The sequence below is a fragment of the Grampus griseus genome, assembly GCF_964374135.1.
Source record: "Grampus griseus genome assembly, chromosome: 7".
NCBI classification, from domain to species: domain Eukaryota; kingdom Metazoa; phylum Chordata; class Mammalia; order Artiodactyla; family Delphinidae; genus Grampus; species Grampus griseus.
Genome location: NC_139001.1, coordinates 62,785,962 through 62,802,637, shown reverse-complemented (window position 1 = coordinate 62,802,637; position 16,676 = coordinate 62,785,962). Strand labels below are relative to the sequence as shown.

Below are 16,676 nucleotides of genomic sequence, written 5' to 3'. Positions count from 1 at the left end.
AAATAAACTCAAAATGGATTAAAGACCTAAGTGTAAGGCCAGACACTATCAAATTCTTAGAGGAAAACATAGGCAGAACACTCTATGACATAAATCACAGCAAGATCCTTTTTGACCCACCTCCTAGAGTAATGGAAATAAAAACAAAAATAAGCAAATGGGATCTAATGAAACTTAAAAGCTTTTGCAGAGCAAAGAAAACCATAAACCAGACGAAAAGACCACCCTCAGAATGGCAGAAAATATTTGCAAATGAAGCAACTGACAAAAGATTCATCTCCAAAATTTACAAGCAGCTCATGCAGCTCAATATCAAAAAACAAACAACACAATCCAAAAATGGTCAGAAGATCTAAATAGACATTTCTCCAAAGAAGATATACAGATGGCCAACAAACACATGAAAGAATGCTCAACATCATTAATCATTAGAGAAATTCAAATCAAAACTACAATGAGATATCATCTCACACCAGTCAGAAAGGCCATATCATGAAAATATCTACAAACAATAAATGCTAGAGAGGGTGTGGAGAAAAGGGAACCCTCTTGCACTGTTGGTGGGAATGTAAATTGATAGAGCCACTATGGAGAACAGTATGGAGGGTCCTGTACAACTAAAAATACAACTACCATACGACCCAGCCATCCCACTACTGGGCATATACCCTGAGAAAACCATAATTCAAAAAGTATCATGTACCAAAATGTTCATTGCAGCTCTATTTACAATAGCCAGGACATGGAAGCAACCTAAGTGTCCATCGACAGATGAATGGATAAAGAAGATGTGGCACATACGTACAATGGAATACTACTTAGCCATAAAAAGAAACGAAATTGAGTTTTTCATACTGAGGTGGATGGACCTAGAGTCTGTCATACAGAGTGAAGTATGTCAGAAAGAGAAAAACAAATACTGTATGCTAACACATATATATGGAATCTAAAAAACAACAAAAAAATAATCGTCATGAAGAACCTAGGGTGAGGAATGAAATAAAGACTCAGACCCACTAGAGAATGGACTTGAGAATACAGTGAGGGGGAAGTATAAGCTGGGACAAAGTGAGAGAGTTGCATGGACATATATACACTACCAAACGTAAAATAGATAGCTAGTGGGAAGCAGCCGCATAGCACAGGGAGATCAGCTCAGTGCTTTGTGACCACCTAGAGGGGTGGGATAGGGAGGGTGGGAGGGAGACGCAAAAGGGAGGAGATATGGGGATATATGTATATGTATAGCTGATTCACTTTGTTATAAAGCAGAAACTAACACACCATTGTAAAGCGATTATACTCCAATAAAGATGTTAAAAAAAAAAGTCATTTCGTTGAAGCCATGAAACCTATGAAAAAAGCCATGCTCCCTATAAAAGCGCAACTTAAGAGACAAAATGCATCAAAAGAACTGAAAATGTGTTTCCAATTGTTATTTAATTTGGAAACAAGTGTTTCATTAGCGAAAAATCACACATTCATTAAAATGTCCTACCAGCCACTTACTCAGAAAATCTTGTATTCAGCTCTCCCACTGAATTGCAGTCGAACCATCCTATTTCCATTCTCATTATTCTCCTAAAGTACAGTTTTCTCATTTTCTGTATCTGGCGAGCTGCAGCAATTACCCAAAAGCATATCTGTAAATGGAGCAAGAAATGTTTAGCATTGTCATAAAAATAGTCATTAATTCCTTCTCTTTTCAGAAGAAAATATTTTCACTATGACAGTTGAGAAAAGGACAAAACTAATTCACAATATGCCTCTTGTTGGGAATTAAGGTGTGAGCTCTGACATCTGCTGAAAGTGGGGCTGAGCCGATCCACTGTAAACAGGGAAACCAGAGGCTTGGGTTTGAATCCAGCTCGGCCACTTGCAGGGTTAACCATATTAAGCTTCACTTCCCTCATGTGTAAAAGAAGGCTTATCACACCAAAAATAAATTATTGCTCTTAAATCACTACTTTTGCATGCCACTTCTGATGAATTTTTCCCCTGAGAAGCCTTCCAATAAGCATTCATACATTGTTTTCCAGCTGTTGGACAATGATTTTCAGAGAAAGTAAGACAAACATTATGACATAAGCAGGGAATCTTGCTGACAGTTTCCCCCATGCAAGCAAAATAAGACTGTCATTAAAACTCCAGTGCCAGAATGGTGAAAACTGACTCATTTCTCTTTACAACTAACACTAACTTCCTGGAATTCTTAAGTGAATGGAGAGTAGGGGGGATTTATTATTTTTCCTACGTTAGTAGGAAAAAGATGAAATACTTTTCTTCCTTAATAAGAGTTAACTCCAAGCCCTCCCATAACTGAAATCTAGGATATGGATTCAGTTTACAGAACTTGGGTTGGACTGCAGTTTGGTGTGACTTTAGCAAAAACAGAGAAAAAGAAAGTCAAGCTTGCTTTCCTCCAACTCCCTACTCCCAGCTTTTTCCAGGTACGAAGAAGGTTCGTACTTGCTCTCCCTGTACGAACACACCCACAGCTGTCTATTTCTGAGTTTAGACGAGAGGATGAAGCAGGAAGGGCAGGGGAGAACAAGACACTGGAGCTAAAAGTCTATTCTCCATTTCTCTGGACAAGCGTTCCTCCCCAACTGAGAGGAAGACTCCTTCCCCACCGTCTATTGTCTGCCTGAAATAAAGCTGTAGTCCTTGGGGCTTCTGAATAGCTTTAAAGAACACACTTTGCATTTCATTGTCACGTCTTTGAACCCAGCTGCTGATCTATAAATAAAATGGAGGCGTCACTAACTTGAATATATCCTGTGACAAGTACCGCGACAGCGATGCCAGCATAGTAACTGGCAAACTTGACCATTTCACTTTCAATGTCCAGAAACCTTCAAAAGAGGGAAAAAATGGTAAGACTCACAGGTAGGATCTAGCTAACAAAGATTGCATTTGTGAGTACAGAGGAATTTAAAATATACATATTGTATGTTTCTATTAAATATGGGTAAGGCGTTTTACCTGTGTAGAATTGCAATCAATCCAAATCCCCAAACAGACCTCATGGTATCCACCATAGCAAAGATGCCTACCTCCTTCATTTTTACAGGCAGAGATGCGAGGGTTGTGAAATAATTCATGGGTATTTGTTGGAAGACAGGGGACCCTAGATGGCAGCCCAGAGCTCTGTCCACTGAGGCCCCTTTCACTCATGCTCATCATTAGTGGTAGTGCAATCACAGCTAGAGAAATGTTCTAAAAAGCCAGACAAGTGTCTGGAGAGGCACAGGTAGAGAGATGTGTGCTGTAAATCAGGAGGCTTACTGTTACCTGTCCAGCAATCTTAAGCCAGCTTTTCAACTCCTTCCTCTCTCAGAGTAACACTAGGAGAAATGTGTGTGTCATCTTCCCATAGAGAGAGAAAAACACTTTATTAACCCAGTCTTCATGCTGACCAGAGCCCAGGAATCCTCGCTCCCCAGGACAATTTCTAAATTGTCAAAGAACTTGTGGGAAAGCAAGAAAACTACACAGTATTTTCCCATTACAAGTATCACACTGTGACACAGGGTTTGGAACTGGCAGGGGCAGAGAGGGGAGAAAAAATGATTCTGAAATCACTTTCAGGAAATAAGAAATTTTATCATTAAAAAATTAACATATTGGTTGTTGATATACCCGATCCTCAGGGATAAGCTAGATGATGTCCATTTCTTTAGAGAATCAGAAAGTAGCATCTTTAGCCTAGATGCTCTCAGTCTACCAGCTTTCTATCAGATCTTCCTTTTGTGACCCAAGCTTGAATTGTTCTCTCCCTCTACTGAACTCAGACCAAGTATTTAAGTATAATTTATTTAATTCAGAACGAACTATTATTCCATGGCAGATTTTATTGCCATCTTGCACTATTATTCAATATTTTTATTGAATATATTTATATCGAGTATATTCATGTTTCTCTTGCTAGTAAATTGCAAGCTACTTGACAGCAAAGACTAGGTAAGCTGCTTGCTCTCACTCCCGAAGCCTGGTACAATACCTTACACATTAAGTAGGTACTCAGTGAATGTTTCTTGACTTTTCTTTCACTTGCAAAATACTAATGAGGAAGGGAAACAACTGCCTTGGTCAACCCCTCTGACAATCTCCAAACCAGCTAATATGTCTGTGTTCACCACATTCCCAGTCTTTCATGATGATTTAAGGGAACCCCCAGAATGAAAAAGATCTAGAAAGTCATAAACTTGTATACAAGTATCCATGATCAGAGGCCCTTACAAAAGCTAAGTATCTTTGTATAGACTGTATAATGCAGTATTTATGAGTAAAGACTTCTAATGTATAAATGAGTGCATAATATATATGCTATTGATACTATGTATAAAATAGATAACTGATGAGAACCTACTGTATAGCATGGGGAACTCCACTCAGTGCTTTGCGGTGACCTAAATGGGAAGGAAATCCTAAAAAGAGGGGATATACGTATACGTATAGCTGATTCACTTTGCTGTACAGTAGAAACTAACACAACATTGTAAAGCAACTATACTCCAATTAAAAATTTTTTAAAAAATAACTGAGTGCATACTCTTGGTTTCTGTTTGTGAAATAAAATTTGGGTGTCCAAAAACAGAAAACTATGAGCATTTGTCAAAAAGTTTTCCTTAGATTCCTTGTGGTGCATTTATTTTACAGACACCGTAAGCAGAGGTGAGAGTGCCTGTCGTGAAAAACGCAGCTGCCAGTCATGAATGAATGTACTCGACTAAGAGCTCTGAGCACTGACCCAGCTGTGGGATTTACTGGAGCAAAGTTCAGGAACATTACATCACTGTCGGGGGGTGTGGATAGGACATGTGTAGTTTGTGATTGTTTTCACTCCTGAGGTACCCCAGAGATGAATGGTTAACTCACTTCTATTTGATTCTGGGAAGAAGTCATTAGAGTCATTAGAGTTTTAAAGACTACTTGGGAATATTTCTGGGACAACAGAGCAAACTTATCAGAAAAACTGATAGGAAGGAAAAGGGGACGTCAACTTGGTTCCTTTGACTGCACATCAGACTTCATCATCTGCATGGTGGAAAGCTCTTGTGGTTATAAAATCCTAATAAGGATTCTGTAAAGTTTACAGGTTATTTGGACCACAGACTGTCTTTCTTTTCAACAAAAAGAAAAACAAAACAAAATTGATACATGCCTACTTGGATAAATTAAGATTCCCCTGACGCATTTGTTGAAGAGAGAAGAGGGGAGAGAAATGACAATTAGAAGGAAAAGGTAAAAGATATTTAACAACGATATGAGGTCTTTATGACAAGGTGCATTGCCTCACCAGGAGCGCTCCTTTCAATGGTTCTGATGCCCTGTAGACCCAGTAGCATTGAAACCTTAGAGTGCATATCAGTGTCAACCCAAACTGGCAGAAATGTGTCCATATCCTACTTCCAAAATGTTGAAAGGTCCATGTTCATTAATGCATGGGACATTGACCTATGGACAAATGGTTTATCACTGGGTAAAGTTGCTTTATAGAATACCCACACACTAGGGTAGCATATTGCCAGAATGGCTAATGCAATTGTGAGAAATATTACAGAGACATTATATATGCCCTTTATCTAATTTTCCCCCAATGGTAACATCTTGCAAAACTATAGGACAATATCACAACCAGGATGTTGACACCGATACAATGAAGAGCAGAATATTCTCATCATTCAAAGATTCCTCTTGTTGCCCTTTGATATATACACATACTTCCATCTTTCTCACATTTCTGGAGGCCAGAGGTCTGAAATCAGCTTCACTGGGTTGAAATTCAGGTGCTGACGGGGTTGTACTTTCTCCAAAGGCTCTAGGGAAGAATTTGTTTCTTCCCTCTTCCAGCTTCTGGTAGCTACTGGCATTCCTGAGCTTGGGACATCACTTCAAACTCCTCCTTGATAGTCACCTTGCCTCTTTTTTTCTCTCTATAGTCAAATCTCCCTCCGCCTCTTTTTAGTAACTGTCCCTTTAAAAAATACTAGTGATTGCATTTAGGGCCCACCTGGGTAATCCAGTGTAATCTCCCCCAACCCAAGATCTTTAAGTTAATCACACCTGCATAGACTCTTTTTTCCATAAAAGGTAACATTTGCAGATTCCAGGGATATCCTACATATTTTGGGGGGCCATTATTCAGCCTACTGGAGCTACAGTCAAAATATAGATACTGGGGCTTCCCTGGTGGAACAGTGGTTAAGAATCCGCCTGCCAATGCAGGGTACACGGGTTTGAGCCCTGGTCCGGGAAGATCTCACATGCCGCAGAGCAACTAAGCCCATGCGCCACAACTACTGAGCCTGCACTCTAGAGCCTGCGTGCCACAGCTACTGAAGCCCACTGCGCCTAGAGCCCATGGTCCGCAACAAGAGAAGCCACCGCAATGAGAAACCTGGGCACCGCAACGAAGAGTAGCCCCCCGCTCAACACAACTAGAGAAAGCCCGCACGCAGTAACGAAGACCCAATGCAATCAAAAATAAATAAATTAATTAATTTTTTAAAATATAGATACTATTAAGTGTTGGTAAGAATGTGAAGAAATTGGAAGCCTCACACATGTTAGTGGGAATGTAAAATGGTACAGCCACTTTGAAAACAGTCTGGAAGTTCTGCAAATGGTTAAACATTTATTTATCACATGACCCAGAAATTCCACTCCTAGGTATATACTCAAAAGAATTGAAAACATATGTCCACAGGAAACCTTGTACATAAATGTCCATAGCAGCATCATTTGTAATAACCAAAAAGAGGAAGCAACTCAAATGTCCATCAACTGATGAATGGATAAATCCACTCATTATATCCACACTATAAATGTATTATATCCATACAATGAAATATTATTCATCAATAAAAAGAAATGAAGTATGATTCATGCTACAACGTGGATGAACCTTGGAAACATTAGGTAAAGTCAAAGAAGCTAGTCACAAAGGACCACATATTATATGATTCCATTTTCATGAAATGTCCAAAATAGGCAAATCTACAGAGACAGAAAGTAGATTAGTGGTTGTCTAGGGCTGAGGGGGGATGGGCAATTGGGGAGTGAAATTTAAGGGATATGGGGTAGGGGGGTTGTGTGCTAATAAAAATGTTCTAAAATTGATTGTGGTGATGAATGCACAGCTCTATGGATATACTAAAAACTATTGAGTTTTATACTTTAAGTGGGTGAATTTTATGGTATGTGTATTGTATCTCAATAAAGCTGTTTTTCAAAGTACAATGTCTTACAGTGTCTAACTTCAAAATAGTACTTGAGTGCATAAGCTAAATGTACATTGCTAAGAAAATAGACTGAAATCCAAGAGAAAGTACAGACTTGGATTTTTGCATCGATGCATCCATATGTGGGGCAGGTAAGGACACAAACTTCCCAATGGCTGTGGTAGTGAGCCTCCAAGGAGCCCTTGATTGTTTTTGTCTCCTGGTATTCACACTCTTGTGTAATCCTCACCAAAATTATACCAGGGCTGGTCTGTGTGACCAACAGAAAATGGCAGAAATGATAGTATGTCACTTCCACAATTAAGTTACAAGACATTGTAGCCTCCATTTGAGCGTCTACACTTTAACTGGATAAAAAAAAGAAAAGTATGGGGCTTCCCTGGTGGTGCAGTGGTTAAGAATCCGCCTGTCAATGCAGGGGACACAGGTTCGAGCCCTGGCGTGGGAAGATCTCACATGCCATGGAGCAACTAAGCCCGTGCAACCACAACTACTGAGCCTGTGCTCTAGAGCTCGTGTGCCACAACTACTGAGCCCACGTGCCACAACTACTGAAGCCGATGTGCCTAGGGCCCATGCTCCACAACAAGAGAAGCCACTGCAATGAGAAACCCACACACCGCAACGAAGAGTGGCCCCTGGCTCGCTGCAACCAGAGAAAGCCCACGCACAGCAACAAAGACCCAACACAGCCAGAAAGAAAGAAAGAAAGAATTTCCTTCTTTCTTCTTCTTTCATTCTGTTACCTTGTTATTTGACTATTCTGAGCAAATAAATTCTGAGAAGCTAATCAGGAGGCCTAACGTTCTGTAATCCTTTTTAGCCTTATTCACCAAGAGCCATTTGGAAGGAGGCTCCAGCCTAAAATTCCATCCAATGGATTACAATTGATATGTGGAAACCAATACAATGAAAGAGAAAATCCAGCTCCTACATTATACATGCATGCTTATGTTGATAAAATCATTGAGTTGCCTTGTATAGTTCAAGACCAACACACCAATTATAATAGGTGGAGACATTGTACTTTTAATGATATACTTTTTCCAAGAAAGAAAGTTGTGAAAGAGTTGGGTAATTTTGGAGGCATGTTTACTACTTACAGGTAAGAAAATGTCCCCTCCCTCTCTTCTGTCCCACCCAAGTCCATTTTCACAGTGATCTTACCACACGAAATCTAAACGTTTATTCAGAAGTGCACAAACAGTATTCACGTCAATGACCACAATAGCTCACGATTAAAATATTTAACTCGTCAATGGAGTTCCTGGTAAAGGAAAGGCCTAAGAAAGGTGTGGTCTACACAATCAAATATCTATTTACATGTTTGGTATCATGTGAATTCAGCCAAAGCCAAGGAATTTCTGAAAACCCCTATTTGCTCTGAATTATTTGCTCACTCTCAAGTATAGGACCCAGTAAAAATGAACAAAGTAATGGGTAGCCACGGTGAATTCCTTTCTAATGGATGCCAGTGATGCAGATGTTAAAGGCAGATTCATTCTTTAGTTCATCTAATAAATATTTATGAGCATTTGAGACAAAATATGTCTCAAATTTTGGTCCCTCTAACATTTATTTCCAATTTTTAAGACATAACAGGATATACTTTCAGGAATTTTCCCTTGAAGAATTTATCTTCATGCGTTATTAATGATTGGGGTCAATTTACATCATACATAAGTCTGAATGGATTTTTTTCAAAGGGGGAAAACGGATTAGCTTACATTTTGTAGTCATACCACTCTGTAAAAATCGTTCAATTCTGTTCCCCAACATAAATGAAAGACTTAAAAGACTGTCATTGGGAATTCCCTGGCTGTCCAGTGGTTAGAACTCTGCGCTTTCACTGCTGAGGGCTCGGGTTCGATCCCTGGTTGGGGAACTAAGATCCTGCAAGCCACGTGGTACAGCCAAAATAATAATAATAATAATAATACTGTCACTGAAGACAGTCTCTCTTTTATGCAAATTGTTCTGAGTGTTACTTCCAAATTTAGAAGAGAAATATACATATTTAGACATTGGAAATTTATTTCTTATGAGTAGGCTTATTATTTGTTAAGTCTAATTCTGCACATTGTATGTTATCCTGTACTTTCCTGTCAAGTGCTAACCAGTTTATAACTACATACTTATTTGCATGGTCGTTGATTTCATTATGGTCTCACCAACTAGACCCAAGCTCCACAAATACAAGGACCATGATTCATAAGGTACCACTGAATCCATGATGCTTACACATTTTCCTGGTACATAATTGGTGTTCCAAAAATTTTGGTTAAATTAGTAAATGAATGAAAGACGCTAACAACAAATAATATTATGGAAGAACATCAGTGATTTAGAAGGATTTGTCATAATCCGGAATCAAGTCTGTAGAAAAATTTTTAAATGAAGGAGAAAAATATAAATTCACTTGGGGGTGCCATTCCAAGTGTCTTTCTAGCTAGGATGTGCCCTGCCCTTGGTTCTTGAACCTGAGTGGCTTCATACGTGCAAATGAGCTTGTTCTGGCCCTGAGGCAGCATGAGGCAGGCTGTAAATTCCATGCTATGACAGTGAATCAACTCTGTGTACACTACAGACTCACTGATTACAAGGCAGCCTGTCAGGCTTATCACAGACAGAACAGGAGCATGGTGAGCTCTGGTTAATTCTGCATGGCTGTCTTCTATTCATAGCACCACATCACTCTTCCACAGAAACTCAACTGCTAACTGAGACCAACCGCCCCTATTCCAAGTCCTAGAGCACAGGAATGATGAAATTCCCATTGCAGAGAGAAGGCTGGGGATCAAGTGAGTCATCTGGCGTGGCCACAGCAGCTGAGGAACAGAAGGGAGGAGAGGAAGGAAGGAAGGAAGGAAGGAAGGAAGGAAGGAAGAAAGAAAGAAAGAAAGAAAGAAAGAAAGAAAGAAAGAAAGAAAGAAAGAAAGAAAGAAAGAAAGAAAGAAAGAAAGAAAGAAAAAGAAAGAAAGAAAGAAAGAAAGAAAGAAAGAAAGAAAGAAAGAAAGAAAGAAAGAAAGAAAGAAAGAAAGAAAGAAAGGAAGAAAGGAAGGATGGAAGGAAGGAAGGAAGAAAAGAGGGAGGGAGGGAGGGAGGGAGGGAGGAGGAAACAGGAAAGAGGAAAAAGGAAGTCTTGGATATGAGACATGACAAGGACTCAAGTAAAATTCATGGGTCATCCTCCAACTGCATCAAGTATTGGTAGTGTCATCCTCAAGCCTGTGGTCTACAAAGTGGTGAAATCTGGGTGATGTATTTAATGAGCAATTTCCAGTTCTGGGTTTTGCTGTTGTTGTTATTAAGCTTTAAAAATCCGGTAGGACAGGAAGAACTTCAGGGCAGAGTAATTTATAGAAATAAGGGTAAATTTATGTTTCTTTTTGCTCTGTGTTAGACACCACTCCAGCTCAGTCCATCAGGTTCTCTTCACACATTTTGAATTACAATCTAAGATACAAGCCAAAAAAGTGAAAAGTAAAAAATAGCAGCCTACCCACAGCGCGTTCCATTTGTCACGTTCTGGTAGAGGGAGCTGTTGGTCCATACTATCGTGTTATTCACACATGCTTTTCCAGGGATCTTGAGTTCTTGTAATTCCATGTCATACTCAATAGAAACATCTGTCATTGTGCCAAAAATCAGTAGCACGCCTGGATAGGCTACTCCATGGAGAAATGCACATAAACTTCCCACAGACATCAGCCAAATGTCAGTCTTTGAAGAAAATCGAAACTTGAAAAACAAAGGATTCAGAGATCATCTATGGGTGAAAAGCAGGAGAGGTAGGAGGACTATTTAATTTTAGTTACTAGATTCTGATAAATAGTATTCAACACCAAGTCTTAAGGGAATCATCTTAATCGAAAGGTAGAGTTCTCACTAATATTGAAATAAACGGTATGTCGATTATCTAAATCATTAGACTCTTACATTGTTAGTTCATGTTATCTCTTTCCTAGTCTCTTAATTCATTCTCTTTATCTCAGGAGCTGACTTTAGTTCTTAGATATTCATTCCCAGCTTAAGGGGGAAACAATCACTGGCACAGATGCTATTGCCATGTAGATATTCTGTGTGGGTTATTCAGCAATTGTATAAATTGGCTCCCAGAACGGATACTGACAATGAAGAGTGCCTGTTTGTGCCCAGAAATGCCTCCACTCTGCAAATTTGAGAAAAATACCTACACTATGGAATTTCTAAAGACGTCATAAGAATAAGTATACATGACGTGATTACTATGATAATTTTCCTTACTAAAATGATAATTAGGGGTTTAGAGATTATCTTCTACAACACTTTTATGACCTACCAGATAGAATTTGTGTGTTTAATCAGCAATAAATTTCTAATTGCTATTCAACATGTTATCACGTAGACAGTTTATGACTGAAAAAGTGATCATTGTAGTTAAAAAACCTGCCAATGTGACTATAACATTTCCTCCGCCACTTGAACAACTCACAGTGGCAAAACCTGTGCCATAAATCAGCACAGCTTTATTACCAATTGAAAGAAGCCAATTTGACTGCTGCCACCTTTCTTCTTCTTATCTTCTAACCTGAGGAGGAAAACACAGGGGTTTAAAGACCATCCTTTCCAAAACAATGAGAAATTCTTCCTATATGGTGATTTTATGAGTCATTCTTTAGTAAGAAAGAAAGCCCCCACTAGCTGTGAAATTCTTTCCAAAACTGGTATCTTAAAAACTAACCAGGGGGCTTCCCTGGTGGCCCAGTGGTTAAGAATCCGCCTGCCAATGTGGGAGACATGGGTTCGAGCCCTGGTCCGGGAAGATCCCACATGCCGTGGAGCAACTAAGCCCATGCACCACAACTACTGAGCCTGCGCTCTAGAGCCTGTGAGCCACAACTACTGAGCCCATGTGCCACAACTACTGAGCCTGCACTCTAGAGCCTTCGAGCCACAGCTACTGAAGCCCGCGAGCTGAGACCCTGTGCTCCGCAACAAGAGAAGCCACCATAATGAGAAGCCCGTGCACTGCAACGAAGACCCAATGCAGCCAAAAATAAATAAATAAATTTATTTTTAAAAAACTAAAACAAAAACTACCAACAATGACCTACTGTATAGCACAGGGAATTCTGCTCAATATTCTGTAATGGCCTAAATGGGAAAAGAATTTGAAAAGGAATAGATACATTTATAAGTATAGCTGAACCACTTTGTTGTGAAACTAGCACAGCATTGTTAATCAACTATACTCCAATATAAAATAAAAAAAATTTTTAAACTGGCTATTACTTTCAGATTTACCTCTTCTAGAGATTTCAGTATAGCTGTATCTCTTGTTCAGTAGAGATTCACTGAGGTCTTTCTGAGAGGTGCTAAGAAAAAATTAAAAGTACTCTGTACTCCCTGTTACAGTAGCAAATAACTATTGGACCTCAGCTTTGAATCTCGGCCTCTTTCTACCTACATTTCCCTATAAGTTGAGGTGGTTGGTTATCTGATTTATAGCTTCCTTCTCGCACTTAAAAATTTTACAACTACATTAAATATGACAAAAAATTTTAAAAAAACTCGCATACTTCCCATAAACTCATATTTACTTATTATTTCTTATTCATTTTATTGCTCATAAAATTGTACTCAACCCATCCTTGAACTTTTCAACTCCAGGGATCTCCACTTCACCTGAGTCATCCATTCACGAATATACCCCAGGTCTTGTTTTCACCAGGAACTAGTCTACTCTATCGGCTCTTTGGGACTGAGCATGCATCTTGTTTTCTCACTTCCTTCCTCCTTCTATACCTATTTGTCATCTCAGTTGAGACCCGCAGTCCTTTAAACTCTCCATTTACTTACAATCACTAAACCCCATCAAGATGTTGCTTCCTTACTCAGGCATCCTAAGTCCCACTGCTGGCCATTTGGACCACACTTTCACCATCATCCTCAATCCTTTTCCCCAAATCCATCCTTGGAAACCCCACCTCTGCATTCAGCTAGCTGTTCCCCCATCTCTTCCTGAAGCCAGGCTGCTGGGCCTGCTAGAGACAACCTCTCCACCATCTGAAAGGTGCTGCACATGCTGTGCTTAGCACTTGGCTGCCCTAAGCTTCCCTTCCAGCTCAGAGTAGAATCACAGATCCTTGCTGACACATCCACAGCCCTCTGTGGTCTGGCCAGTTGACTCTCTGACCTTGTTTTCTCCTACTTCACTCCAATTTTCACCACCCGAGCCACCTGGCCTCTTTGCTGACTTTTGTCCATGCCAAATTTGTTCCCACCTCTGGGTGTTTGCACTTGCTACTTCCTCTCACCAAAATGCTCTTTCTTCAGATATCTGCATGGCCAACTCCCTCACCTCCTTCATACCTTCTCTCCAAAGTCACCTTCTCAATGGAACCTTCCATGGTCAAAGTCTTTAAAGTTTCAACTCTCCCCTACATCATTTCAAATCTCCATTTCCTTGTTTACTTGTTTCTTCTTAGAAAGGGAGTGATAAATTATCACTAGCTCCCATGCTATATATTTTATTTATTTATAGTGTTTATTATGTATCCTTCATTAAGGGAGGGAGCTCTTCAAGGGCATGTGAGTTCCTCAAGGACAGAGATTTTTGCCTACTTTGTTCTTTTCTATATCCTCAGCACCTAAGCTCAGTAGGTCCTCAATTAATATTTGTGAAATGAATGAATGAATGAATGAGTATGGTCTCCAACCTCAGCTCAACCCACAGCACTGTACTTCATCCCTCTACAGATTGTTCCCATTCCCCTCAGCAGCTTTATCAAATTTTCACTGTCATCTTCTCATCCTACGTTACCACACTTATCAGGAGAAAGGTTCGTATCCTCTAAAAACCAAAGCACTCAGTCAGCTTTCCTGCTCATCCTCATTGCAGCTCATTCATCAGCATCCATCCCCTCTTCCATCTCTTTCCCACCCCGTGAGAAAGAATGGTTATTCTGCACCCAGCTGACCCTTCCTTCCAAGTCCAAAGCTAATGTTACCACAACTACCACCTCCCTCTGCCATGAATTACTTAAAATGTCTTAAATACCTTCAACCTCTCCCTTTCCACCACCTCTATTTCAGAAACTTAGCTGGTACCTCCTTGTTTTCTAAATTAGACTCCTTTAATTCTGCCCTCATGCCGAGTATGATGAAGTGGCATTTGTTTTATAAGAGAATTTAAACTCTTAAAGAGAAACATCTAATAATTACATTTTAGGTTTCTACTATTTGCTTTTGGGAAGAATTGGGCTTTCTTCTCTGTGCCCATGAAATCATACTTGTCCAATTTTTCCTCTGCTCATTTAGGTCAGAAATTCTGTGGTGTTCCTGGACATACAAGGGAGATTTGGGCCTAATCCAGAAGGAATATTCCCAAAGGTTTTTGAAATCAAATTACAGTAATGTTTTAAAGAGATAAAGAATGGATTATATATACCATTTTGTAGGCAGTGCAATGTGTGAAAAATATTGCTTCTGCTTTGTGCCTTTTATGGGAATATTAGGAAATTATTTTGAAGATGTGATGCATTGTTGAGTAGTCACTTACTTTGATTTCTTATCATTGTCATCTGTCAGGATAAAAACAATACATAAAGCAGTTAATAATAATGACAAAATGAAACATAGTCATTAACAATTTTGCTCTGGAAAACCATTTCTATAATTACTTTTATTCATGGAATAATGCAAAATAATTATTTGCTTTTTCATCTCTCTCTCTCCATATTATAGAAGACATTTTTTTCACATTCAGGACTGCTGCCTTGACTACGTTTCTTGACTTTTCTCCAGAAAATGAAATCTTTTTACCTTCTGGATGTCAACTAAAGACCAACATTTCTAAATTAGCTAAAGAAAGTCTGATTTTTTGAACTACCAAATAAAATGAATATTTATTTCTTGTTTGGTTCTTTATAAACATCAGAATTTGTCTACTTAAAATGCGGACCACAAATCAACTAAACAATAAGATATCATTGACACCCCCATGCCAGCAGAAGCCATAGGATTTAGCCACATACTATTTTCCCCAGCATAGGTCCGAGCAGACGGAGGGGAGGAGGTGAAAGTGGGCGCTCAGGGTCCTGAGTGTAGGGAAACCACAAGGAAAGGAACCCGAGGTGCTAATGCCAACCATTGTCATAGGACAGCACATCCTGGTTCCCCTGGCATTTAAATTTCATGTCATTTCATTTCATTAAGAGTAAAGACGTGGGGCTTCCCTGGTGGCGCAGTGGTTGAGAGTCCGCCTGCCGATGCAGGGGACACAGGTTCGTGCCCCGGTCCGGGAGGATCCCACAAGCCGCGGAGCGGCTGGGCCCGTGAGCCATGGCCGCTGAGCCTGCGCGTCCGGAGCCTGTGCTCCGCAACGGGAGAGGCCACAACAGTGAGAGGCCCGCGTACCGCAAAAAAAAAAAAAAAAAAAAAAAAAAAAAAAGTAAAGACGCATTACAGTGTAGATAGAGATTAACCTCTTAGGTTTGGGAATCAGAACCAGATTAGGATTGCGGCTCCATTAATTATTAGTCACACAATCTTTGCCAAGTTTTCAAAAATGTATCCAACTCTCTGTTTCCTCTTCTATAAAATGTAAAATAATAGGGTTTAAAAAAATAATAATAATAGCTTAGAATCATCTGCCCTCACTACACACCATGTACTAGTGCTACACACATTACCTCACTCTGGCCAGCAGAGTCTTTGTACTGTTCCTCTCAGGGAGCAACGCTCACTAAACATTTACTACTATAATCAATTATAACAATATACGAATAAAGGTAATAATAATAGCCAGTGCTAGAACAACCCTACTCTACCCAGGGAAGAGATATTTATAGGTGAGATGCTTTCACTCACCCAGGATTTATGCATTCTTACCTAGCACTCTCAGCCATTCCACTAGATGGATTCTAGGGAGAAACACCTAGAGTATGTTAGAAGACCATCCAGTAACAGTTCTACTTATTGCCATTGATTTTTCTCTTCTCCTTAAACCTTCACTAGCTTGTTCCACTTTTGTTCTCACCTCTCTTTGTACAAGAGACAGTAAGAGAAAAAAGCCACTTACATGATCTATCTGACTCAAAACCATGATTATCCTCTCCAGATTTCTTCACGCTGCGAAGAATTACTGAGTCAGACATGGTAATTGCAGTCCACAGCCAACAACTCTAGAAAATAAAATAAAAGAATCATTGCGATTATTATTTATTTTCTCCTCCTTAACCAAAGTAGCCAAGTGAAAGAATAATTTGGTTCAAGAAATTCTCTTCATTAACAATCTCAGACAAAAGTAGATTTTTTTAATTGGTTAATAACCCCATGAAAGAGTCTAATTATTAGGAAAGATGAACCCGAACCATTGATTATGACTTTCTCTGGTTGCTGGATGGATAGTTGTTTTTTATTTATTTGTTCTTTCTGCTTATCTGT

At 39.5% G+C, this 16,676-nt stretch overlaps 1 protein-coding gene across 1 annotated transcript in view; it reads right to left on the bottom strand.

Moving 5' to 3' along the window:
• Window positions 1-16,387, bottom strand: part of ABCB11 (ATP binding cassette subfamily B member 11) — a gene marked incomplete at its 5' end in the record, with an annotated part of 86,248 nt that extends 69,861 nt beyond the window's left edge. Inside the window, 6 exons of the mRNA XM_082657757.1 lie at window positions 1,510-1,643; window positions 2,768-2,855; window positions 10,750-10,988; window positions 11,763-11,817; window positions 14,791-14,812; window positions 16,312-16,387. Coding sequence (XP_082513883.1) covers window positions 1,510-1,643; window positions 2,768-2,855; window positions 10,750-10,988; window positions 11,763-11,817; window positions 14,791-14,812; window positions 16,312-16,387 — 614 coding nt within the window. The remainder of the gene's footprint in view (window positions 1-1,509; window positions 1,644-2,767; window positions 2,856-10,749; window positions 10,989-11,762; window positions 11,818-14,790; window positions 14,813-16,311) is intronic.
• Between the last annotated feature and the right edge of the window lie 289 nt (window positions 16,388-16,676).